This window comes from Salvelinus namaycush, chromosome 24, assembly GCF_016432855.1.
Source record: "Salvelinus namaycush isolate Seneca chromosome 24, SaNama_1.0, whole genome shotgun sequence".
Taxonomy (NCBI): domain Eukaryota; kingdom Metazoa; phylum Chordata; class Actinopteri; order Salmoniformes; family Salmonidae; genus Salvelinus; species Salvelinus namaycush.
The window spans coordinates 19,448,612-19,475,154 of NC_052330.1; the positions used below are offsets into that span (position 1 = coordinate 19,448,612).

The window sequence follows — 26,543 nt, forward strand, 5'->3', positions numbered from 1 at the left end:
ACACACGACAGAAAACATGTTGGTTACAGAGAACAAAATTAACCCTTAGAGAGGTACAAATAAGCCTGTATATAAGCCCAGCTAGCCTGAAGCGAGGTGTGGTAGGTAGCCAACAGCCATACCGCCTACTGGTGTCATGGACCCTGTTGATGAATTGGCAGGTGATGATCTGGGGTCTCCTACCCCCCTGGTAGTACCCTCTCATGAGGCCCTGCAGCAACTTCTCGTCCTCGTGGTTGTCACAGGTGAAGGCCACCATCAGGCTCCCCAGACATTTCTCCACAGCCAGGGCCTGCTCATAGTCCTTCAGACGGATACAGTACCCTGCATGGGGCACACCGGGAGAGAGGACATTGGAAAGAGCTTTATTTTAACCAATGACAAGGTTACACAAATAACATCCAGAAAGGATAATTAAGAGTAAGATAAGAGTTTCGCGTGCATGGAAATACACACACACAGGTCTTACCCAGCGGTCCCACTGGTTTCTTCCTGAACTGGCCCTTCCTGTCAGCGTCCTCGATGGCGGCAAGCAGCGCGGGCATCTTCTCCCCGAAGCGGCGCAGGCGGTCGGAGCGGCTGCCCTCCATGGTCTGCAACTTCCTCCTGATGGCCTCCATAGACCTCTTCAGGTCCTCCTCCTCTCGCCTGAGAAACAGAGACAAACACACAGGGTTAGGGCTCCTTTCTGCACCTGTTCAACAGCTTTCTTCCTTTCCACATTTTCCTGTTGTTTAAAAAAAAAATATGTTTCACTTTTTTTTTAATGGTTTCATGGCACTCGCCCTTAATAAAACACAGTCGATATGGTTGAGGAGTGGATATGGTTATATTTCAAAACAACCTCAGCCCTCTCATATGTGTATATATATATATATACACACATACACACACAGTCGTGGCCAAAAGTTGAGAATGACAGAAATATTCATTTTCACAAAGTCTGATGTGTCTTTAGATATTTTTGTCAGATGTTACTATGGAATACTGAAGTATAATTACAAGCATTTCATAAGTGTCAAAGGCTTTTATTGACAATTACATGAAGTTGATGCAAAGAGTCAATATTTGCAGTGTTGACCCTTCTTTTTCAAGACCTCTGCAATCCGCCCTGGCATGCTGTCAATTAACTTCTGGGCCACATCCTGACTGATGGCAGCCCATTCTTGCATAATCAATGCTTGGAGTTTGTCAGAATTTGTGGGTTTCTGTTTGTCTATCCGCCTCTTGAGGATTGACCACAAGTTCTCAATGGGATTAAGGTCTGGGGAGTTTCCTGGCCATGGACCCAACGTATCGATGTTTTGTTCCCGAGCCACTTAGTTATCATTTTTGCCTTATGGCAAGGTGCTCCATCATGCTGGAAAAGGCATTGTTCGTCACCAAACTGTTCCTGGATGGTTGGGAGAAGTTGCTCTCGGAGGATGTGTTGGTACCATTCCTTATTCATGGCTGTGTTCTTTGGCAAAATTGTGAGTGAGCCCACTCCCTTGGCTGAGAAGCAACCCCACACATGAATGGTCTCAGGATGCTTTACTGTTGGCATGACACATGATGGTAGCGCATACCTTTGCTTCTCCGGACAAGCTTTATTCCGGATGCCCCAAACAATTGGAAAAGGGGATTCATCCGAGAAAATGACTTTACCCCAGTCCTCAGCAGTTCAATCCCTGTACCTTTTGCAGAATATCAGTCTGTCCCTGATGTTTTTCCTGGAGAGAAGTGGCTTCTTTGCTGCCCTTCTTGACACCAGGCCATCCTCCAAAAGTCTTTGCCTCACTGTGCGTGCAGATGCACTCACACCTGCCTGCTGCCATTCCTGAGCAAACTCTGTACTGGTGGTGCCCTGATCCCGCAGCTGAATCAACTTTAGGAGACGGTCCTGGTGCTTGCTGGACATTCTTGGGTGCCCTGAAGCCTTCTTCACAACAATTGAACTGCCCTCCTTGAAGTTCTTGATGATCCAATAAATGGTTGATTTAGGTGCAATCTTACTGGTAGCAATATCCTTGCCTGTGAAGCCCTTTTTGTGCAAAGCAATGATGACGGCACATGTTTCCTTGCAGGTAACCATGGTAGACAGAGGAAGAACAATGATTCCAAGCACCACACTCATTTTGAAGCTTCCGGTCTGTTATTCGAACTCAATCAGCATGAGAGCGTGATCTCCAGCCTTGTCCTCATCAACACTCACACCTGTGTTAACGAGAGAATCACTGACATGATGTCAACTGGTCCTTTCGTGGCAGGGCTGAAATGCAGTGGAAATGTTTTTGGGGGATTCAGTTCATTCGCATGGCAAAGAGGGACTTTGCAATTAATTGCAATTCATCTGATCACTTTTCATAACATTCTGGAGCATATGCAAACTGAGGCAGCAGACTTTGAAAATTAATATGCGTGTCATTCTCAAAACTTTTGGCCACGACTGTATGTATGTATGTATGTATGTAAAAACACACACACGTAATTTTTTTTCCTTTATTATGACTATTTTCTACATTGTGGAAATGTCTTCCACATTTAACCCAACCCCTCTGAATCAGAGAAGTGCGGAGGGCTTCCTTAATCGACATCCACGTCTTCGGCGCCCGGGGAACAGTGGGTTAAATGCTTTGCTCAGGGGCAGAACGACAGATTGTCAGTTCGGGGAGTCGGTCCAGCAACCGACATCAACACTATGAAATACCACATATGGAATCATGTAGTAACCCCAAAAAAGTGTTTTAAAAAATCTAAATCTAATCTTATATTTCACCTGGAATGCATTTCAATTAACAGGTGTGCCTTGTTAAGTTAATTTGTGGATTTTTTTCCCTTTTAATGCGTTTGAGCCAATCAGTTGTGTTGTGACAAGGTAGGGGTGGTATACAGAAGATAGGGCTATTTGGTAAAAGACCAAGTCCATATTAACAGCTCAAATAAGCAAAGAGAAACAACAGTCTATCATTACTTTAAGACATGAAGGTCAGTCAATTAGGAACATTTCAAGAACTTTGAAAGTTTCTTCAAGTGCCGTCGCAGAAACCATCAAGCACTATGATGAAACTGGCTCTCATGAGGACCACCACAGGAAAGGAAGACCCAGAGTTAATTCTGCTGCAGAGGATAAGTTCATTAGTTACCAGCCTCAGAAATTGCAGCCCAAATACATACTTTACAGAGTTCAAGTAAGGGGCTTTGTGATGGCCACTCCAATAACTTGACTTTGTTGTCCTTTTTGCCACAACTTTAGAAGTATGCTTGGGGTCATTGTCCATTTGGAAGACCCATTTGCAACCAAGCTTTAAATTCCTGACTGATGTCCTGAGATGTTGCTTCAATATATCCACATCAATTTCCTTTCTCATGACGCCATCTATTTTGTGAAGTGCACCAGTCCCTCCTGCAGCAAAGTACCCCCACAACATGATGCTGCCATCCCTGTGCTTCGGGCTTGCAAGCCTTTTCTCCAAACATAACGATGGTCATTATGGCCAAACCGTTCTTTGTTTCATCAGACCAGAGGACATTTCTCCAAAATGTACGATCTTTGCAATGTGCAGTTGCAAACCGTAGTCTGGCTTTTTTTAATGGTGGTTTTGGAGCAGTGGCTTCTTCCTTGCTGAGCAGCCTTTCAGGTTATGTCGATATAGGACTCGTTTTACTGTAGATAGATACTTTGTACCGGTTTCCTCCAGCATCTTCACAAGGTCCTTTGCTGTTGTTCTGGGATTGATTTGCACTTTTCGCACCAAAGTACGTTGATCTCTAGGAGACAGAACGCGTCTCCTTCCTGAGCGGTATGACGGCTGCGTGGTCCCATGGTGTTTATTCTTGCATACTATTGTTTGTACAGACGAACGTGGTACCTTCAGCCGTTTTAAAATTGCTCCCAAGGATGAACCAGACTTGGCTGATTTCTTTTGATTTTCCCATGATGTCAAGCAAAGAGGCACTGCGTTTGAAGGTAGGCCTTGAAATACATCCACAGGCACACCTTTAATTAACTCAAATGATGTCAATTAGCCTATCAGAAGCTTCTAAAGCCATGACATCATTTTCTGGAATTTTCCAAGCCGTTTAAAGGCACAGTCAACTTCGTGTATGTAAACTTCTGACCCACTGGAATTGTGATACAATGAGTTAAGTGAAATAATCTGTCTGTAAACAATTGTTGGAAAAATTACTTGTGTGATACACAAAGTAGATGTTCTAACTGACTTGCCAAAACTATAGTCTGTTAACAAGACATTTGTGAGGGGTTGAAAAACGAGTTTTAATGACTCCAACCTAAGTGTATGTAAACTTCCGACTTCAACTGTATATGCATAGTCACTTTAACTATATATTCATGTACATACTACCTCAATTGGGCCGACCAACCAGTGCTCCCGCACATTGGCTAACCGGGCTATCTGCATTGTGTCCCGCCACCCACGAACCCCTCTTTTACGCTACTGCTACTCTCTGTTCATCATATATGCATAATCACTTTAACCATATCTACATGTACATACTACCTCAGCCTGACTAACCAGTGTCTGTATGTAGCCTCGCTACTTTTATAGCCTGTTTTATTTCTTTTTTTACCGTACTTTTACCGTTGTTTTATTTCTTTACTTACATATTGTTCACCTAATACCTTTTTTGCACTATTGGTTAGAGCCTGTAAGTAAGCATTTCTTACACCTGTTGTATTCGGCGCACGTGACAAATAAACTTTGATTTGATTTGCAAACCGTAGTCTGGCTTTTTTATGGCGGTTTTGGAGCAGTGGCTTCTTCCTTGCTCAGCGGCCTTTCAGGTTATGACGATATACAACTTGTTTTACTGTGGATATAGATACTTTTGTAACTGTTTCCTCTAGCATCTTCACAAAGTCCTCCGCTGTTGTTCTGGGATTGATTTGCACTTTTCGCACCAAAGTACGTTCATCTCTAGGAGACAGAACGCGTCTCCTTCCTGAGCGGTATGACGGCTGCGTGGTCCCATGGTGTTTATACTTGCGTACTATTGTTTGTACAGATGAATGTGGAACCTTTTGGCATTTGGAAATTGCTCCCAAGGATGAACTAGACTTGCGGAGGTCTACAAAAAAAATTCCGAGGTCTTGGCTGATTTCTTTTGATTTTCCCATTTTCCCACTGAGTTTGAAGGTAGGCCTTGAAATACATCCACAGGTACACCTCAAATTGACTCAAATTATGTCAGAAGCTTCTAAAGCCATGACATCATTTTCTGGAATTTCCCAAGCTGTTTAAAGGCACACGTAGTGTATGTAAACTTCTGACCCACTGGAATTGTGATAGTGTGATACATAAGTGAAATAATCTGTCTGTAAACAATTGTTGGAAAAATGACTTGTGTCATGCACAAAGTAGATGTCCTAACCGACTTGCCAAAACTATAGTTTGTTAACAAGAAATTTGTGGAGTGGTTGAAAAACTAGTTTTAATGACTCCAACCTAAGTGCATGTAAACTTCTGACTTCAACAGTATAAATACAAAATAATATTCCTACTTCTGATATGGCTGTCACATAATGTTTACATTAGACTACACCCTGAGAGTATTTCATAAGCCCTGTTAACACTGTGGCATGGCTCCAGACTCCTATGATGACACTACAGTGTGTGTGTGTTTGTATGTACGTTGTACAGCCAAGTCTTATATACAGGCCTGTATATAATGGAGTTTCCAGTGCCTACATCATCTTATCCAGCTCGTCCTTGGCCCGGGACACAGCCTGCTGGAACTGTTCCATCTGCTGACCTAGGGTGGAGTCCTGGAAGTTCAGAGTGTCCAGGTCTGTCTGCAGCTTCTCCATGCGCTCAACACGCACCTGGGTCTCCGCACCAGACGTCTGGCTGATACTGTGGGAGGCAGAAAGGAGAAAAAAAGGGAAAGAAATCCCGTTTGTGACTGTGGAAAACATTCAATGACTTTTCCCATGGCAATAAAAGTTATATTTTGAAACTGAAAAATAGGTAGGAAAGGATCCGAGGCACTACCTCAACTTGAGCTCATTAATTCTCCTGGAGAGCTGATCCTTGTCCTTCTCCAGGTCTCTCAGGTTGGTCTTGAATCTGTGTACACTGGCCTGTAAGAGAGACACCACTAAGATGAATCAACAACTAGTGAACTAGAAAAGAGCTCCTTGTTATCGAGCTCTCACATATAGTTAGTGTTGAGCTCTGAGCTGGAAGCTGTAGTTTTTCATTGTGCTGCAGTTGTGATTATGGAGATGTTATGGTTAATGATGTTAAGCCTTATCTCGGTCACTTGCTAAACCCCTGGTATTTAGAAGACTCTGAGGTATTCGGGGGTATAGTAACACTCATCACTGTTCTGTGTGAAATGTGAAATGTGTATAGGTGCGGAGCTTTTGTGAAATAGCACAGTTACAAGTGGAAATAAAATTGGATGGACAACAGAAATAGAGGAAGGACTAAGAACAAACAAGAGAGAACTATTATAAAGTAGTCTGTGTCTGTAAAATAGGTATAAGATGTATAAATTGAAGGTAAAAGCAGAAGTGTTTATTAGTTTACTCCAATTGGGGGAGCGGTGGTAGGGTTGCGGGGAATAATAATAAAGGTATATTCTTTAAAAAAAGTATGTATGTCTATATAGGTATGTGTATGTATATATGTATATATGTATGCATGCATGTATGGATATATATATTTACCCAAAAAAATATGGGGGATTGGAAATGATGCAGACAATTACATTGGAAGCAACATTCTTTCCGCAATATTAAGCTGATCCACCCCCAAAAAAAAAAAAAAAAAAAAAAAAAAACACTCATCACTGTTCTCTCACCTGGGCTGTGTTGAAGGCCTTGCTTCTGCTCTGAGTCTCGTTCTTCAGTTGAGCACTCTGTGGCTCAAGCTGCTGCACCCTCACAGTGATTGCCTCCAGTTGCTCCCGGATACCCTTGTACTTCTTCTCCGCCTCCACCACCTTGGCCTGGACAGGAAGTGAGGTCATAAAGAACAATCATCAGCAATGACAAACAAGGGAAAATAGTCACTTTGAACTTAAGTAATAGCTGCATTTTTCCTTAATGTGAAGGAAACACACACCAAATTCTTATGGCTATAAAAATAAGAGGGTGATGTTAGTTACCTTCCACTCGTCTACTTTCTGGTCGTATTTGACGGTGGACCTCTCCTCTGATTGGAGCTTCTCTCTCATGGGCTTCACCTCTTTCTCCATCTCAGACACCTGGCGCAGGACAGAGCAAAAGAGATTTTTACATCAGATTGATTATGTATTTAGCTGGGTAGCTAAATCTGCTACACTGTATCTGTTGTGCATGACCCCTGATAAATAAACAAATACATTTTTAGATTCATATTTTGAAGGTATGCTGCTTCCCCTCACCAGAGCCCAAGCCATCTGATTCTTCAGCTCCTCCAGTTTACTGTGCATGTCGTCCAGCGAGGCCAGGCTTTTGACCCGGTCCTCTTTTTCCAGGTACTTCCTCTTTAACCCCTCCAGACACTGAAACAGAATGATTCACACTTAAAAAGTGCTACTTTATAACAACTCCATTAAGATCTCTTGGTTGTTCATGGACAAGACTTTGCACATCAGAGCTTGAATTCTAGCTTTATAAGCCCCTGTAATCTTTCAGTAATAAAAAATAAACCCACTATGGGACTACATGCTGCAGGGCTGATTGGATAAAAGCATTCAAGAGACTTCGGATGGGTGATTTCATAACACACCACACATAAGCCAAGTGGATTCGTACCTCCTCGTGTTTCTCCACAGTGTCTAGAGTGACATTTTTAGTCGTTATGATATAGGTGTAATCCTCTTTCATCTGCTCAAGCTGTGTGGCTTTCATAAAGAACTGAGGAAGAAAAACAAAACACTTAGTCACTAACAAGGTAAGAGCAGTCCTAAAAGGTAGGCCTACATTGAGCCATTTCACCCTCATGCTATTTGACACTGAAAACCAGACTGACATTTAACCACTTCCTGAGAATGCAGCAATAAGACGTAGCAGAGATTTGATACCTGCAACACAGGCTGGCAAGATGCATGCTATTACCTTAATTTACACCATGTCCTCCACAAATACAGAATTTCATAAATGAAAAGATTCAAGTATATCAAACTGACTCTGTACTTATCCCCTTCTCCTTTGGAGTGCAGAAAGTGCTTACTCATCTCTTGAGTTAACATAGATACAGGGTTATCCACCTTCGGAAAAAAATGATTATACAAAATAAATCAATAGTTATTTATCACAGCAACAGTGTTTCCAATCTTTTCATACAGTCTTGCAGGTGGTCAACAGAAGTTGTAGTACCTGGATGTTAAAATGATCCAGAATGGCCAAAAGTTCATCCTTCTTCGCAGACACAAGATGACCTGCAAGACAAAGTACATTCTTATGTGCTCATACTGCATCTACTGCTCAGTGAATAACTTTTTGAAATATAGCCTAATGTTAAGATCCAGAATAAACTATGTAGATTGATTTTAAAGGGACTTTTGCACTAAAGTGTCAGGCACATATCTCAGATCCATAGGCTTGTTTGAATGAAGGGCCCATTTACAGAGTGTTAATCCATACATTCTTATTACATTAATTACCTGCTTTGCTCTTGAGCTTGTAGGTCCTCATGCCCTCACGGGTTATCTTGAGGTCTACTATGATAGCCTGGCCGAACACTTCTGGCTTGTAGGCATCCCTGCCCTTGTTACGCAGTGTTATGGAGACGTCAGCTGAACTGGGAGAGCAGAGGGACACAAACAGGGTTGCAATATGACAGTAGGATAAACGTGGCACTTTTGTATGCATTATCAAAATGGGGCAGATGGCATAGTTAACACATTAAGGAGCGGGAAGTCTGTAGCCACTGACATTTACGGTTTGTCACAAACTCTTGAATCTCTTGGGACATGTTTTATTGTATGGAAATTCCTAAGGGAAATAATAGTTACTCTTGCAAGGATGCCAGATGCATGTTAACACTAATCTCCATTTACAAAGGTTTACTGCCTGAGGTAAGTGACCATGCTTCTAACAGACATCTAGAACCAGTCTTTCAAGGCAGAAATAGTCCCCAAAGACAAGGGAGTGAGTAAATACAATCAGGGAACACAAGTACCTCTCTCCTTCTTTCACAAATCCCTTCAGGGAGGACCCTCTGTTTGTGGTTGTAGCCTTCCCTCCCAGGCCCACCATAAGAGCTGTGAGGACAGCACTCTTTCCACCTGTCCGTCATTTAGAAACACAACATCAGACACAGACCCATGGCACTGAAATCTTAGAGCATCATCATTGGATCAATACTGAAAAACTGAAAGAAACATGCAATAGAGTAACAGGTGCAGACACTATACAAACAATCTATAATTAGTCGACAATTAAACCATCTTGAGAGTAAAAATATATATATATATATATTTTTTTTAAGAGTCAGGAAGAAGAAGTGGTGGAACTCACTTCCATTGTTGCCGACGACAAAGTTGACATTGGACCCAAACGCAAATGGCCCCAGCAGAGAGTGGCACATAAAGTTCTTCAGGGAGATGCTCTCCACTATGCCCACCTCTCCAACAGTCTGCAACAAAACAAAGCAAAGATGTTACAGTAAATCCTAATGTTTTAATATGGAGGCACAGTAATGTTTCAGTTATATCATGTCATTGATTATTTCCCTTTTAATAAAAGATATAATAGCAGATTCTGCAGACTGTCAGTGTTGTCACTCCTGCTGTTGTGACTGAAATACGCCAGGCAAATTGAGAGTGAAATAGGCCAATTTGCCTGACATATTTAAAATCACAACAATAAATGACAACTAGGCTTGGGCAGTATACAGTATATACAGTGCATTTGGAAAGTATTCAGACCCCTTCACTTTTTTACACATTTTGTTATGTTACAGCCCTATTCTAAAAGGGATTAAATTAAAACAATTCCTCAATCTACACACAATACTCCATAATGAAAAAGCGAAAACAGTTTTTTTGTAATTCTTGCACATTTATTAAAAATAATACCCAGAAATACCTTATTTACATAAGTATTCAGAACCCTTGCTATGAGACTGGAAATTGAGCTCAGGTGCATCCTGTTACCATTGATCATCCTGGAGATGTTGCTACAAGTTGATTGGAGTCTACCTGTGGTAAATTAAATTGGTTGGACATGATTTGGAAAGGCACACACCTGTCTATATAAGGTCTCACAGTTGACAGTGCATGTCAGAGCAGAAATCAAACCATGAGGTCAAAGGAATTGTCCATAGAGCTCTGAGACAGGATTGTGTCAAGGCACAGATCTGAGGAAGGGTACCAAAACATTTCTGCAGCATTGAAGGTCTCCAAGAACACAGTGACCATCATTCTTAAATGGAAGAAGTTTGGAACCACCAAGACTCTTCATAGAGCTGGCCACCTGTCAAAACTGAGCAAACAGGGGAGAAGGGCCTTGGTCTGGGAGGTGACCAAGAACCCGCTGGTCACTATGAGAGAACTCCAGAGTTCCTCTGTGGGAGAACCTTCCTGAAGGACAAGCATCTCTGCAGCACACCACCAATCAGGCCTTTGAAGCCACTCTTCAGTAAAAGGCACATGAAAGCCAGCTTAGAGTTTTCCAAAAGGCACCTAGGACTCTCCGACCATGACAAACTAAATTCTCTGGTCTGATGAAACCAAGATTGAACTCTTTGGCCTGAGTGCCAAACGTCACGTCTGGAGGAAACCTGGCACCATCCCTACGGTGAAGCATGGTGGTGGAAGCATCAAGCTGTGGGGATGTTTTTCAGCAGCAGGGACTGGGAGACTAGTCAAGATCGAGGCAAAGATGAACGGAGCAAAGTACTGAAAGATCCTTGATGAAAACCTGACAGTGCTCAGGACCTCAGACTGGGGCGAAGGTTCACCTTCCAACAGGACAAACAACCCTAAGCACACAGCCAAGACAACACAGGAGTGGCTTCGGGACAAGTCTCTGAATGTCCTTGAATGGCCCAGCCGCAGTCCGGACTTGAACCCGATCAAACATCTCTGGAGACCTGAAAATAGCTGTGGTGACGCTCCCCATCCAAACTGACAGAGCTTGAGAGGATCTGCAGAGAAGAATGGGAGAAACTCCCTAAATACAGGTGTGCCAAGCTCATAGAGTCATACCCAAGAAGACTCGAGGCTGCAATCGCTGCCAAAGGTGTTCCAACAAAGTACTGAGTGAAGGGTCTAAATACTTATGTAAATGTATATTTCCTTTTTTTTTTTTTTATACATACATTTCTAAAACCCCCTTTTTTTTTGCTTTGTCATTATGGGGTATTGTGTAGATTGAGGAAAACAATACATTTAAATCAGTTTTTGAATAAGGCTGTAACGTAACAAATGTGGAAAAAGTCAAGGGGTCTAAAAACTTTCCGAATGCACTGTACCGTGGTATTTTAGTTTGGGGCACCGTGCAACGCCACTGCTTATAACTAATAAAGTAAAATAAAGGTTAAATAAAAAAACTAAGTTAACTAAGATGTGCCAAATAAATTATCTAGATCAGGGCTGCAGCTATGCATTTAATTTGCTAACTTGTTAGCTAAGTGGCTAGCTTACAAGATCAAGTGTCTTGGTTACAGCTGAGACGATCAAGATCCCTGCTGCCTAAATTTGTAAAAAAAAAAAATTACATTAGGAAAGAAATAGCGCCCCTTGTTATGGTACAGGAACGGCACTGTTTGAAGGTATAAAAATCTGAATATCGCACAGGAGCACAACCCTAGACTGACAGTGACAACTCCAGAGTCTACTCTTATAAGGGTCTCAAATAAATTAAATGTACAGTAGCTAACTTAGATACCGTATGTGATCCTAATAACACAGGGGGTTGGCTGGGACCCACTTCATTATTTTCATCATAAACCTCTGTGGGTCTGACTCTCTTGTGTGGGCTCTCTCCAATTGAGTTGCTCTTCCTCTTAGACATCTTCTTAGACACCCTGTATAACACAGATCATAGAAAACCATCGTTAGAAATATAACAGTTAACTAACTAGAACTTCTTTGCTAACTAGCTAACGTTAGCTACACTTAGCTAGCTAGTAAGTTACTAATATTAGCTCATAGAGATGGATAGAGGACTCATCTTTGTGTCAGTGAGATTTAAAGTAGATAATTGTATTCTTCACGATTGGCTGAACCCTCCTGATGAACCTGATTGGACATGATTCCAAAAGGGTTACCAGGAGGGATCAGCCAATGAAGTTGGAAGTCCCACCCGGTTGACAACATTAAAATGGTGGAGGCGCTGCCCCAATGCTAAGATGGCATTTTGGCCACTAGAGGCCTCTATCATTCTCTATGCGTTAGCTAGCCAACTAGCAGCCCGGTAACATTAACTAGCTAACGTTTGCTAATAAATACATTCTTACCTGTGAAGACCTCTGTCGGTAAATTAGCAGGCAAGGTTTTTAAATAAACATATCCACAAAAGGGACTTTAGTAGCTAGCTATGCAATGCTAATCGGCGAATTTTGGCGGTAGCTAGATATCGAAAGACATACAGCTTGTATGTAAAGTGACCCTATCCACTCAGCTGTTCACTGGATTCCGCGCGCAACGTCAAAAAATGAAGGACAGCAGCGTGCTGCGCCATCGATGTCGTCTCGCGTGTTTATTCGCTGACACTACCACCGGAAGTAAGGAGGTTGGATTCGGAAGCGTGTTTGTTTTAGCAGGAAGTGCTGCTAAATTAAAAAGCAAAGGGATCAACAAAGTGCCTTTCTTGTGAAATACTGCACATTGATCATTTTTTTACTTATAAAAAGGTAAACAACGATTTTCGCGATGGGTGTGCACGACCTGTGGTCCATTCTGGGGCCGGTTCGGGAGTCGGTGCCATTGTACAGCCTCACCGGAAAGACCCTGGCCGTGGACCTTAGCCTGTGGGTCTGCGAGGCCCAGCACGTCCAAGCAATGATGGGGAAAGTCACCAAACCTCACCTCCGGTAATATGTGCAGATTGCCAAATGCACATGTTTTTTTTATTCAACTCTGACACTGAGGCATAGGCATTCAAACCTGATCCTATTTCACATTATGTACCTGAAACAGCCGACCTTATTACTAATTTGCACTATATATGTGCACGATACATCAATCGGGCGACTTACTAATGGTCTGCTGATTCAAAATGAAATCCCTTTTATGCAGAGGAACAACAACTGCCTGGAATGAGAATTATGGATATTATTACTCTCTTTCAGGAATCTGTTTTTCAGAATTTCCTCTCTCACACTGATGGGGGTAAAGCTAATTTTTGTCATGGAGGGAGAGGCCCCCAAACTCAAAGCAGAGACTATGAGCAAGAGGACAGACATGAGATTTGGGGGGTTTGACAAGTCAGCCCCTAAAAAACAAACTACAAAGACCACCAACAGGGGTCGCTTCAATGCTGTGCTGAGAGAGGTGGGTGGCTGGGATGATGTGCATCAGTCAGATCCAGTTGTTGAGAAGTAGTGGCATTTATCACCCTCATTGAATTAAAGCTGTGTGTGTGCGTGTGTGTGTGTGTGTCTTTCTGAGTGGCTGTGTGTGTAGTTTCGTATCCATACAATATGTGTAGAGAGGCATAAGTAAGTATTATGCGTGTGTTTTTAAGAGATAATCTGTGTGTACCCACTACCCATCTCTCTCTTCCCTCCAGTGTGCAGAGATGCTGGACTGTCTGGGTGTCCCCTGGGTGACAGCAGCAGGGGAGGCTGAGGCCATGTGTGCCTTTCTGGATGCCCAGGGCCTGGTGGACGGCTGCATCACCAACGATGGGGACGCTTTTCTCTACGGAGCGCAGACCGTCTACAGAAACTTCAACATGAACACCAAGGTAATGCGTTTGTTTATTTAAATTAGGTATGTTACATCTCATTTGTAAGGGGTGTGACATTGAAGAGAGAAGTATTCAAACTTATAATTTAGTTAATGAACCTCTAGTGGATTCATCCAATCTCTAAATGATGTACTTGTAGGTTTCTGTTGTCTAAATGCTCAAGAAAAGAATCCCTGCTGTATCATTCCCGCTGTTGTAGGATCCACAGGTGGATTGTTACAGGACTTCTAGGGTGGAGACAGAGCTGCAGCTAGCCAGGGAGACGCTCGTGGGTCTGGCCATTCTTCTGGGCTGTGATTACATTCCTAAGGTATAGGGGAGGGGGACTGCTAATGTCTAGATCGGCTTCTAGGGGTGAAAACATGCATATATACTAAATTACTTTTTTGTTTTTGTTACTATGACATGTTTTGTTTTCTTACCACAAGGGTATACCAGGAGTTGGGAAAGAGCAAGCTCTAAAACTCATACAGACATTGAAAGGACAAACACTTTTACAAAGGTAAGAAACTAAAAATATAAAACATTCCTTTTTCTTTCACCCTCCAGCACACTGATTTAAAAAGTAGAGAGACAAATAGAGAAACATAAACCGGCTGTAATCCAGTAGTTTTAACTAGGTCTTATGCAAACATGCAAACATACACTCCCATATGTATTTATTTGGACAGTGAAGCTATAACTTTTATTTTGGCTCAATACTTTAGCATTTTGGATTTGAGATCAAATGTTTTATATGAGGCAACAATACAGAATGGTCATGATGAAGTCTTATGCAAACATGTATATGATATAACAGTCTATGCTTATCCTGTACCGTTTCCTCTTCCATGACAGATTCAGCCAGTGGAGGGAGGAGGGTGTGGTTGCGCCAGAGTGGGTCCTAAAGAAGGTCCCTCACTGCCATTTGTGTCGCCATCCTGGTGAGTTACTTTGGCCCTCCGTCAAACTCACTTTAGCCCCTCGTCCTGATAAGAAGTGTAAATCGGGAGGGAGGGAGGGTGGGTGGGGAGGGGAGGGGAGGGGTTTCCCAGGATGACGCGACTCGCATGTGGTTGATCAAGACCAACCAAAATACTGTGATGATGAAGGCACTTACATGTGAGACGCTTTAGTTTGCTAATACGTCTTCAGCATTGTAGCGCCAAAGTAAAGTTTGTGTACTTAGTCGAGATCCGTATTAAATGTCTCTTTATGGTTGATCAAAGGTATCTGCTATGATTATCTGGGGCTGTAGCCTATCAGTCCAGTCACCCTGAATTGACCTCTGATTTTGTCTGTCACTCTTTTTTCTGTTACTAACCATCTCCTAACTAACAAACTACTACTACTATGTTATGTTCTTCTCTATCACACTCTCTTCATTCTCTCTCTCTCTTTCTCATCATACTCTTTTATCTCTTTCTCCTTCTCTCTCAGGGTCAGCCAAGGCTCACGAGCGCAGTGGCTGTGTGTTGTGTGACAGCAAGCACTTCTGTGAGCCTCAAGACTATGACTACCAGTGTCCTTGTCACTGGCACTGCTGTGAGCAGACACGACAGGCCTCTTCAACAGATGCCAGCATCAGGAAGTGAGACCCTGTTTGCACCAAATTCACTCATTCCTATAATATACACATTTATAGGTTACAATATTGATTTTAATTGAAAGGGGGAACAAATATTTCTTGTTCCTTTACATATCTGAATATGGTGTTGATTTGTTTTCAGGAAAACACTGGCAAGTGATAAATTCCCTTTTACAGAGGTAAAGTAAATACAGTTATTATCTTAAGTTATTGAATCTGTGTAATATCATGTATAAAGTATACAAGACAAGATACGGATGTCATTTCCTGTATGGACATTTTGCATTTCAGATCATAAATGAATTTCTGGTAGACAAAGACAAGCCTGTCCACAATTTCAAAAGGAGGAAACCGAACATGCTATTAATGCAGGTAGTCATTCAAAAATGTACTTTGATTAAAATAAGTGTTCATTTTTAACAGATGCAATTAATAAATCATGTATTACCTAATTTATCTGTTAGTCAAAACTTGTAATATATTTTTTTGTGTTCTGTGATCCAGAACTTTGCGTACAATAAGATGGAGTGGCCTAAGCACTATACCAGTGAGAAGGTTCTGGTCCTGATGACGTACACTGAGCTGATGAACAGAAAACATGGAAGAGCGACGTCGTCTCTGATAAAACCTCTACGGTATGGTCCCATTCACACTCCAATGAACTTCTCTGAGTGTAAAAAATGGAAGTTGCTCACTGTGGCTATAAATGTTTCACAATATTACATATTAAGTTGTATTTTAAAATCCTCCCTGTTAACAGTATATGGAAGCCAAGAGTAAGGAATGCAATCGCCAGCTTTGAAATCATCTGGAGTAAGCCAGGTCAGTTTGAACAAATGAAACAGTCCTTCCTATGAAGCCTTCCATTTTCAAAAAATGTTATGTTTCTGAATGAGGGGTCATTGCAGATGTTCCTTCTCTTTATATTATCAGCATTGCCCACATTGTTATTGTTCTATGATAGTTCCCGTGTTTTTTGTATTGTACTCTCCAAGCCAACTGAAATCACAGTTTTCCAAACCTCTTATTACCATGTACCTGTTTGATGTACTGTATTCCTGTTATGACATCAGAGTTGCGTCAGTAAGGATTGGGGTGACAGTCTGTGTTGACCTATGCAGAGTCTCTTTAAACCTGGCCTTCTCTGCCTGTCTCCGTGTTGTCTGTTAGTGACTTGTTGTGAGGTGGGGTTCAGAGGGGGGTAGAGGTGACAGAACAGCCACAACACCATCAGGTGCTAAAATGGCTTCCTCCCGGGCTGGGAAAACTGTCATATCAAAGTCCCCCCCCCCCCCCCCCCCCACTAACAACCTCATCTGATATTTCAGTCCTCTATGGGCCTGAGCTAACTACTGAAATACCATCCCCAAATCTGTATTATTATTATTTTGAGGGGGGTGGGGTTGGCATCTGTATGGTGATTCAGCAGACGATACATATTACACGAAAGAGTGGATCAAATTGTAATGTTTGAAATGTTTCACATATTTTTTGTCTGTAAAATGTTTTGTCATTTTGTTTCCTCCATGATATCCTCTCTGCAGATCACTATGTGTTTTCTGAGGACCACCCTGAGGACAGCCAGGACGAGGTGAGGACGGTGGAGGAAGAGGCTCTGTTCCGCCTGGCCTACCCACACGTGGTGGAGCTGTACCTCAGGGAGAAGGCTGAGAACAAGACCAAGAGTAAGGTCAACATATTATGGCTGGAGAACATAATGTATTCTGCTTACATTTAATTCAGATTAAATAACCTTATGTTATTGATATGAAAATTCAATGAATGTTAATTAATTTAAAATGATTGACATTCTGATATGATATTGACTGACAATAACATATTGATATACTTTATTGACGTAAAATTATACCAAGTTTTTAAAACCGTATTCAATTTGTTCTTGGGGAGAAACGGGACGCCCCTAAACTTAACAGGCCCAACGACTGCTCACTACTTAGCTCAGACAGGGTGTGGATCAAAGGCACCTGGAGCTTTGCGATGTTTTTCAGAGTCTCTCTTATAGGGCCTCTGACACCTGGACATGCAGAGTATGGCAGCTCCGCTCCCTCACATCAAGGCTTTGATGCACCAGAGGTGTCTGTCACACAGGAGCTGCTGTCACTTTAGACAGGTTGGGGCTGGCTCCCCCTGTAGCTCAGAGCTGTAGAGCAGGGGTTCCCACAGTAGACTGGGTAGCCCCAACCAAGGGTACTTGGACTTGAGGAGACACTGTTATGGTGGATTTTGTATCTAGCCATTTTGTCTCTTTTATATTTTATGTATTTTATTTTCAGAGAAGAAACCAAAGGGTAAGAAAGATCACTGTGATGTTTCTGACCTCCTGGCCAAGATGTCTTTGCACAGTTCCACTGCTGACAACAACACCCAACAACCCTCTGCCGCGGCAGCAGCACTGACCATTGCAACAAGTAACAACTCAGTGTTGGTCCTGGAGGGTCCAGAGTCTCCAAAAAAGCATCTGGATCCTGGTAAAAACCATCCCCGCTTAGAAGTACGTCTTGGAGCTCAGACACAGGAAGTGATGTCACCTCCGTCTTTCACTTCCTCTGGGAAGATTCCAGAAGCAGCGGCCTCCTCTCCGTCTGTTTCCATGGTGATGGATGCTCTTCACCTGAGTGACATCGACTGGGAGTCTCAGTCATTCACGTCCTCCCCGCCCCCGCAGGCTGCTGGCGCTCGCACTGCCACTGACCTCAAGTCACTCCAAACCACAAATGATAGTGTCGAAGAAAGGATCACAAAACTGGGCCCCTCTACTGATCTCAGAGCAGCAATGGCCGTACCAGGGCCATGTTATGCAGAGTGTTCGCTGAGGGACAGGATCCTAATGAGAAACACCTGCAAGTCTGTGAACATGGCAGACAATGATGATGTCACCACCATACACGTAAACTCCCAGTCAGCAGCACCCCTGGATTTAATTGATTCTAACAAGAGTGGCCCCAAGCCAATGGCACTGATACCCATTAAAAGCAGCAATGATTCCAAGCCATCAGAACAGCTGCTGGTGTGTGGCAAGAAAGCCACACTTGTTGATAAGGACCAGAGCATTGCATTGCCCCATAAGCCTCGATCTGCTCATCACAGCTCAAAACCTATCTCATTGAACTCAACACAAACCGGCCCAGTCACAGCAACACAAACACAAGGGGCTAAACAACATGGTGCCGGTGAACCAAAGTCTCCACAGAAGTACAGATTCGTAAAGAAGGCCATATCTTCTTCCGCTCTGCCACAAAGGAGCCACTCTAAACCTAGCGACACACAGCCTGGTCGGGATGACAGGAACATGAAGTCACATCAACAAACCAAGAAGAGTGTGTGTGCCAGTGTGTGTTCATCGAGTGAGGACAGTGACACAGAGAACCAGTGTCGGGGAGGAGGGCAGAGCAGGGCCAAAGTCAAACCCAAAAGCAGGCCCAGGTGCCAATACCTCACAGACTACTCACTGAAACCCACCTCCAAACCCAGCACCTCTACAAAGGCAGCCTGGGACACAGTGACAGCCCAACCCCTCAGGCCTAGAGCTGTGTCTGCCAGTATGGGTGAACAACCAATACTAGGCAGCTCTGTGTCTACCATAGGGAAGTGCCAGGATGTTCCTCCAATTAGAGTTGATGACATTGTGTTCATTCCAAGCCCTGTTTCCCCAGTGACTATATCTGATGGTGATGACTCAGTGATTTGCAGCAAGAGCCCACTGCCATTGGCAGAGAGGGTGAAGCTGAAGTTCCTGAAATGAGTGATGTGATATACCAGAGGTGTTAGGACAGAGAAAAATAAATACTATTTCCTAATATTATTATTTAATAGTATTCTATCAAAACTGTATCTAGTTTGTTAAGAAAGTGTATTTTTAACCTTTGATATTGGCCTTTCCTTTTGTCTTCTATGTACACAATTGTAGTTTTCTGCTGCTAAATCTTTAATGGACTTACAGTAGGAGATGGAGAAATATTTTACTCGTGCAGTTAGGGAGAGGGCATGTAGAAATGCTCATATGTTCTGTGATAAAGTTTTATTTTTATAAAACCCTATACTTTTCAACGTTTCTCAATGTTTTTCTGTATTTATTTTGAATATCCCACAGCTCTCATGTAATGATTGGACTACTAAGGTACTGATGCAAATGCGCAAAATGTAAAACAGAGTTTGGACAACAAGGCTCTCCAAATGGAAGAGACAATCATTGACCATATAAAGGTACAATAACTTTTATACCTTCGTTTGCGCAAAAGTCGAGCTTTTGTAAGCGAATGAAAGTAGCATCACCGTCCTAATAACCACATAAACTTCCCGACGTGTTGCTTCCTATAGCAGGCAGAGGGGCGCAAAGGTTCTCGCCCGTCAGTGACCCACCAGCAGTAGAGCGCGGTTTTATGACCTGGCCCGTTTTGCTCCCCCTTGATCATTAGTGAGCCGTTTACACACCTATTCAGACATGAAAGAGCTGCCAGGTTAGTGTGTTTTACCCAGCCCCGATGACAGCTGCATCCTCCTTGCTCGTGCGTATTGGCATGCATCGATTTCAGACAGCAGGACTTTATTGGCTAGGCTAATTTGTTGATAACACTTCCTCTTAATGTACAAATATAAGTAATTTCTAAACATTTACTTAGTTATTCTCTGCAGATTTAGCTTCACGTTGCGTAAAACTGATATTTCTTTCAGGTTTCACTTTCTATCTGTCATTGTCTACCTCACACAGACACAACATTAGCACCGTTATATACTTAACAAAAATGTAAACGCAACAATTTCCACGATTTTACTGAGTTACAGTTCATATAAGGAAATCAGTCAATTTAAATAAATTCATTAGGCCCTAATCTATGGATTTCAAATGACTGGGCAGGAGCGCAGCCATGGGTGGACCTGGGAGGGCATAGGCCCACCCACTTGGGAGCCGGGCCCAGCCAATCAGAATAAGTTCCCCAGAAAGGGGCTCTATTATATAGACAGAAATACTCCAGAAGTTTCATCAGCTGTCTGGGTGGCTGGTCTCAAACGACCCTGCAGGTGAAGGAGGTCCTGGGCTGGCATGGTTACATGTGGTCTGTGGTTGTGAGGGCAGTTGGACGTACTGCCAAATTCTCTAAAACAATGCTGGAGGTGGCTTTTGGTAGAGAAATTAACATTCTATGGCAACAGTTCGAGTGGACATTCCTGCAGTCAGCATGCCAATTGCACGCTTCCTCAAAACTTGAGACATCTGTGGCATTGTGTTGTGTGACAAAACTGCACATTTTAGAGAGGCCTTTTGTTGTCCCCAGCACAAGGTGCACCTGTGGAATGATCATGCTGTTTAATCAGTTTCTTGATATGCCACACCTATCAAGTGGATGGATTATCTTGGCAAAGGAGAAATGTTCACTAAAAGGGATTTAAACAAATGTGTGCACAGAATTTTAGGGAAATAAGCCTTTTGTGCAGTTGGGAAAATTCTGGGATCTTTTATTTCAGCTCATGAAACATGGGACCAACACTTTACATGTTGCCTTTATATTTTTGTTCAGTATAAAAAAAAGTATTTGTCTGTTTATCTTCTAGATGTTGGAGTACACCTAGACACACGTTGCCCATCCTGTTAATGAGGTGTGAAAAGCCCAGATGTAACAATCTCCTTTCATTCCTTCATTAGAGAGATCACATCAAACTGATAATTGTTGTCGTGCCCATCTAAAGAGCCATTTCCCACAAAAGAAAATCTAATTATTTTTCATTCTGTTACACGTTATCCGTCTATTTCACCTTATTGGCACCTCGGTGACAACGAACGACGTCCTTCGGGAAAGTCACATTTTAGCACTTGAGTTTTCTTTGAACTTTCGCTTCAGCTGTGAACTCATAAACCACAGAGAGCTGCGTCCATATAAAACGGTTTCTCAAACCGCTTTTCAGAATTTGCTCTCCACGGAGCTGCCCGAATAGCCTATCATTGAGGTCACCGTATGGAGAGCGTGTCTGAGGATATTGCTAACATGGATTGTGACATTGAAGTTGTTACCTCAAAAATGCTCTCTGAATGGGATTGGAAGACGCAGGAAAGGGCTTTTGGGAACGGGCATGATTCTCTTGAATCCACATCACCAGAATCATCATTCGATTCAATGTGCTCTTCGCCAGAGATGTCCTCCAGCTCAACTGGGCATCAGAGCTTCGGAAATGTATCCTATGGCTTAACAGGACACAGCCCAACCCCGTGCGCAACGTTGAAACAAACCAAACCGAAGATGTCGACCAAGAGACGCATGAAGGCGAGCGAGAGGGAGAAGATGCGAATGAGGAGCCTAGCAGAAGCTTTGCACCAGCTCCGCGACTACCTGCCTCCAGATTACAGTAAAAGGGGACAACCTCTGACCAAAATTCAAACTCTCAAATACACCATTGAGTATATAAATGAACTTTCGGACATCCTCAACCACGCGTAATGATGTGCTAAAAGATGGCCACGTTTTAAATGATGCGTAACGGGGCCAAACTATTTGGTATTAGGTGTAGACCATTGTCAAACCTTTTGTGTTTGGAAAACTATTTTTGGTTTGTTAATTTTGATATTGGTGCATTGTGGATGATAACTTAATTTCTCATATTGTATTTAGAATTATTCTGCCCCTCATCTGATGTAAATAATTGTTATTCTGTGGGGACTTGACTTGACCATGTAATTTTCTTGTATGTGAATAGGCTATTCTTGTTTTACATTATTGACATGAATTAAACAAACATTATAAACAAAATGTACGTTTGGGGCCAGATTAATGTTATTTTCTTTTAACTCTGTGATATCCATCATCTTCAAATACTATGGACAGGTTTCAAACATATATTTGAGGTTAGTATTATGCCAATATTATCCTATATATTTGCAATGTTTTCGTCAAATGACACAGGCAAAGCATAGGTCTGCATGACATACACTGACGATACAAAACATTAAGAACACCTGCTCTTTCCATGACGTAAACGGAACAGGTGAATCCAGCTGAAAGTTCTGATCCCTTATTGATGTCACTTGATAAATCCACTTCAGTCTGTGTAGATGAATGGGGGGGATACAGGTTAAATAAGGCTTTTTAAGCCTTGAGACAATTGAGACATGGATTGTGTATGTGTGCCATTCAGAGGGTGAATGGGCATGACACAAAATGTAAGTGTCAAGTGTTTTGTGTCAAGAACTGCAACGCTGCTGAGTTTTTCATGTTCAATAGTTTCCTGTGTGTATCAATAATGGTCCGCCATCCAGCCAACTTGACACAACTGGGAAGCATTGAGACAACATGGGCTCGCATCCCTATGGAACGCTTTCGACACCTTGTAGAGTCCATGCCCCAACGAATTGAGGCTGCTCTGAGGACAAAAAGGGGGGGGGGGGTGCAATTCAATGTTAGGAAGGTGTTCCTAATGTTTGTTATACTCAGTGTATATATATCTAATCTTTAGTCTTAGCTTTCTGTACATTTCACCAAACATTGGTTGGAAATATAAATGTTTCCTCTACCAATAACAAGATGCAAATTCCAAAGCGGGTATTACAAGAACAGCGGGTTTAGCCAATCAGAAAGCGACTCTATTTCCTGTGGGCGTGACTCTCGCTACAACGTATTCTTGCCAAAAAATCTGAGCCTTAGATGTAATCGGTTCCACTGATGCCGCCATTTCAAATCGAAATATAGGGACAGGGTATATATAATATTTTTTACATTTTTTATTTGCAAATCTTTTTATATTTTCTTTTTATTTAGAGTACGTATCTATATTTAGTTGTATTTCTGGACCTCAATAGTCTTCATAACCAGTAAGGTAAGCCATTGCTTCTGCATATTTTACAGCAACATCATTCTATTTATTAATTCCAGACCTCAGTATTTATCTAATATTTCCATCCAGATTTGAACAACCACTGCACCTATCTGTTTCGTTATAATTGTGATTCAGACATCCTTATCGAAGGAACGATTATAGACATGGGAAAGGTAGCCGACTTTCTAATCAGCTTTTGTTGATAAATGGAGGATATTACCCTGTTTATATCCTCACCAAAGCACCAAGTGGTGTGAGCTTTCCACAGATGATGGTACTGTGCTTTTTAATTTTGTGAAGTCGTGCAGAAGGAAAATTGTGCACTATTTAAAATAAATAAATAAAGGCTATACACATTTTTCAGTAGGAAGCAAACATAAACCTTCGATTAATATTAGATTCTCATGGTCACAGTCTTGATGGTTGTGGGTGTAGGTAATGGCATTTGTAATCAGCTGCAGCTATGTTTAGTATATTTCCATGACGTTTGTCAGGACATAGCCTCCTAGGCAATGTCAGCTATTGCATGTAAACAATGACAACCAGTTATGTAGGCTATTGTTGGAAATAACACCATGTTTATTGACCCGTGGCAGTTTATTTTGAGGGTCAATGAATTATAATAATTGAACTGCTAGTATTGAATTGAAGGAGTTGCCTTTGACAAATGTTGTTTCCCCAGGTGTCCATAACCTGAAGTTAAATTTATAGTATCTTAAGAATGCATCTTTATATATATATATATATATATATATATATATATATATATATATATATATATATATATATATATAAAGATATGTGTGTAATTTAAGCTGGGTGCTCTCCAAATGAGGTGGTGCTGAATAACTGATGATAACTCAACTGTAATTTTGATAGCTGGATATCATTTGTGTTTGCAGGATAGATTAACAGATTAATAAAGAATTTATAAGACATCAGGATGAATTTCCACACAAATAAATCAGAAACTCCATTATTATCAGCTTTATATCTCCCACAATTGCCACAGTATATCACAAGCCTCTGGACAGAAAGACCCCATATCTTTCATCTTGCCTCCTTGAGGTATATTCTAAAATGTCACCCCACAATGCAGTAGTGAGATTCCTCACTGTATGTTGGTGCAGGCTGTTCTGGAGCTCCAGGCATGTGGATTGTCCATCAGCTGTGTTGTGGTTTGTGTGTGTTTGTGTATGTGCCCCCTGTCTTCTGCCCCATAGCCTACCCCATCCCCCACTCATGCCTTTCCCCCACTCCAGCCTTGCAAGGGTGCAGGTGCTACATTTTACAATAGGCCCAGGCCTTGGCACTATAAATAATCTCTCATGACCGCCAGCTTTGGCCCCAGCTTCACTCCATGCAGCCACCGTGCCTAACTCCTAAAGCTCTCATTGGCTTAGGATTCACTCTCTCTGTGTTCGTTTGTGCATGCTCAGTCAGTCAATGCCCAGCCATAAACTGGCACTCTCTCTACGAATGTCCAGGTTTAGGTTTCAACCATTGACTGAAAGGGATCACGACTGAAGTAGGGAACTTTCAAGCTCTTTACTCCACCAAAGTCCATAAACACAAGCCTTAGTATGGATATCTAGATATCTAATAACCTTTAATCAAAGTCTTATTATTGGGGGGTTCTCTGCTATACTGAACATGGATCATGGTAACTCATCATGTCAGAAGTGACCCAGAATGCTCTTGTGCTGTACTGTGTTCTGTTGCTAATCAGTCCGCCTCTCCCCATCTTCAGATCTAAGAGAGAAGCTGACATTTGTCCACATCATGCTTGATTACCTTGTAGCTGTAGGCAACACTTAATTGATCTTTTCACTTATTTATTTAGTTTTAGTACTGAAAAAAATCAGTTTGTCCTTTTTTCTTCCTCCAGTGTCATCGTGATTTCTTCATTCACTGAAATCTGTTAGTTATACCTCTCAAATGTGACTTAGCAGACAGAAATATACAATAATGTTTCACGCATTGTTTTTTGCCTCTTTTATATTGTTATTTGGCTGATTCAAAGGTTCATTTACATAATTAAACAGGACGTTCTTGTGGTCTGTGTGTTGCTTCAAATATTTCAACACATGTCAAATTAAAAACACAACAAAAATACAGTTTAGTACCATACAGTAACATTTCATTTGTAGTAATTTTTGTGGTAATAATGTTTTTGAGATGCTGAAGAGGTATGTATTTAGCAAGCATGTATTTTCTCTTCCCAACCTTTAGAAATGTTATTCCTCCCAACAACAGTGTTGTAACCACCGCATCAGCTACAATAGTTTAATTAGGAATGTGTGAGACTCCTGTAGGGTCTCTATTGTGTAGAAGCTTGTGTGGCCTATCGACATGTGATCTAATTTGAACATCAGAGCTGTCACTCTGAACAGACGGTAGATTACATGACAGCTTAAAGGCGATGACGTCCCCAAAGCGCTGTTGTACGATCGATTTACACACAATATCAAAATTACGATAGGTTGTATAATGTATAACATACCCAGAATGTATGGGGCATCTGTGTATTACATCCCATGTGAGGAGGGGTCATAGGCTCAGCTCAAGGCTAAGCTTCCAGCTCAGGTTGAAATGTTGAACTTTACGCAAACCTAGATATACTGTACTGCTAGCCATGTCGTGACTATGCTCATAAGTTAACATCAGCTGTTCTAACTGTTATAACAACTGTCATGTCAATGTTATGACAGTCTTAAAGCTCTTTAAAGCAGCGTTTAAGACTGTGTAACCAAATTTCCTTCAAAGAAGACTGTGGTAATCATTGCTTTGTAATCCACTACATATGATGTCTTTCTTTCCTTGTGTTATCAGATGGACGCAGATACAGAGCAGGTGACGGACAACACAGAAACTTCCCAAGATGCATCTGAGGAGCCAATATCAGAAAACAAATCCAGGTCGGTCATGTGACGAGATCTTCTCAGGCTGCTATTGATCAGTCATCGTTACCATGTAGAATGTAACACTACATTATGTCCCTTTCTTCATCTCTACAGGGGTCGTGGTGGGTTCAAAGGGCGTGGCCAGGGGTTCCGGATTGGTCGAGGAGGCATGCATGGTGGGCGGGGCCTGATGATGAAAGGATTTGGCCCACCCGGACGAGGCAGGGGGGATAGAGGACGGGGTGGGGACATGAATGGGTTTGGACCCATGAGGTAAGGAATTGATGCTTCTGTATGCATGGGATGGTACCAGTGTTGTTTCAAAGCCAGGGAGCTGAATGAATGACAGGTATTCACATGCTATTTCTGGAATACATTTTCACATTTCTATTGTTTTTCC

General features: G+C 42.1%; 3 protein-coding genes and 1 long non-coding RNA gene across 5 annotated transcripts in view; 3 read left to right on the forward strand and 1 right to left on the reverse strand.

The window, feature by feature from the left end:
* The window catches only part of si:dkey-119f1.1 (uncharacterized protein LOC557127 homolog), a 17,967-nt gene extending 5,411 nt beyond the window's left edge, over positions 1 to 12,556 (reverse strand). Inside the window, exons 1-15 of one of the 2 annotated variants that reach the window (XM_038962291.1) lie at positions 12,396 to 12,556; positions 11,867 to 11,963; positions 9,452 to 9,569; positions 9,114 to 9,219; positions 8,596 to 8,732; positions 8,309 to 8,370; positions 8,119 to 8,199; positions 7,745 to 7,846; positions 7,372 to 7,491; positions 7,114 to 7,212; positions 6,808 to 6,954; positions 5,994 to 6,082; positions 5,691 to 5,855; positions 470 to 648; positions 123 to 324 (exon numbers count right to left, since the gene is read on the reverse strand). In XM_038962291.1, coding sequence (XP_038818219.1) covers positions 123 to 324; positions 470 to 648; positions 5,691 to 5,855; positions 5,994 to 6,082; positions 6,808 to 6,954; positions 7,114 to 7,212; positions 7,372 to 7,491; positions 7,745 to 7,846; positions 8,119 to 8,199; positions 8,309 to 8,370; positions 8,596 to 8,732; positions 9,114 to 9,219; positions 9,452 to 9,569; positions 11,867 to 11,950 — 1,691 coding nt within the window. In that variant the 5' untranslated portion in view covers positions 11,951 to 11,963; positions 12,396 to 12,556. Of the gene's footprint in view, positions 1 to 122; positions 325 to 469; positions 649 to 5,690; positions 5,856 to 5,993; positions 6,083 to 6,807; positions 6,955 to 7,113; positions 7,213 to 7,371; positions 7,492 to 7,744; positions 7,847 to 8,118; positions 8,200 to 8,308; positions 8,371 to 8,595; positions 8,733 to 9,113; positions 9,220 to 9,451; positions 9,570 to 11,824; positions 11,964 to 12,395 lie in introns of both variants that reach the window. The other variant, XM_038962289.1, reaches the window with a different exon arrangement.
* A 107-nt stretch (positions 12,557 to 12,663) lies between these two features.
* Positions 12,664 to 19,488, forward strand: LOC120019059 (flap endonuclease GEN homolog 1). Its single transcript, XM_038962292.1, has 13 exons — positions 12,664 to 12,971; positions 13,230 to 13,431; positions 13,670 to 13,846; positions 14,049 to 14,159; positions 14,278 to 14,351; positions 14,687 to 14,772; positions 15,269 to 15,419; positions 15,559 to 15,595; positions 15,708 to 15,788; positions 15,921 to 16,051; positions 16,177 to 16,238; positions 16,961 to 17,101; positions 17,711 to 19,488. Exons 1-13 carry the CDS (start codon positions 12,811 to 12,813, stop codon positions 19,177 to 19,179), a joined length of 2,883 nt encoding a protein of 960 aa, XP_038818220.1. The 5' UTR covers positions 12,664 to 12,810; the 3' UTR covers positions 19,180 to 19,488.
* A 1,276-nt stretch (positions 19,489 to 20,764) lies between these two features.
* msgn1 (mesogenin 1) lies at positions 20,765 to 22,159 on the forward strand. Its single transcript, XM_038962837.1, has one exon. It carries the CDS (start codon positions 21,389 to 21,391, stop codon positions 21,866 to 21,868), a length of 480 nt encoding a protein of 159 aa, XP_038818765.1. The 5' UTR covers positions 20,765 to 21,388; the 3' UTR covers positions 21,869 to 22,159.
* Positions 22,160 to 23,088: 929 nt separating this feature from the next.
* Positions 23,089 to 26,521, forward strand: LOC120019350. Its single transcript, XR_005472327.1, has 3 exons — positions 23,089 to 23,240; positions 26,073 to 26,158; positions 26,258 to 26,521. It is a non-coding gene; the product is annotated as an uncharacterized LOC120019350 (long non-coding RNA).
* The last annotated feature ends 22 nt before the right edge of the window (positions 26,522 to 26,543 follow it).

Excerpts from the sequence above, each read along its gene's own strand:
- LOC120019059 (XM_038962292.1), top strand. The coding sequence starts at position 12,811 with ATGGGTGTGCACGACCTGTGGTCCATTCTGGGGCCGGTTCGGGAGTCG. Across the intron at positions 14,352-14,686 it reads GGACAAACACTTTTACAAAG|ATTCAGCCAGTGGAGGGAGG; the intron begins GTAAGAAACTAA and ends CTTCCATGACAG. Across the intron at positions 16,052-16,176 it reads TCTCTGATAAAACCTCTACG|TATATGGAAGCCAAGAGTAA; the intron begins GTATGGTCCCAT and ends CCCTGTTAACAG.
- msgn1 (XM_038962837.1), top strand. The coding sequence starts at position 21,389 with ATGGAGAGCGTGTCTGAGGATATTGCTAACATGGATTGTGACATTGAA.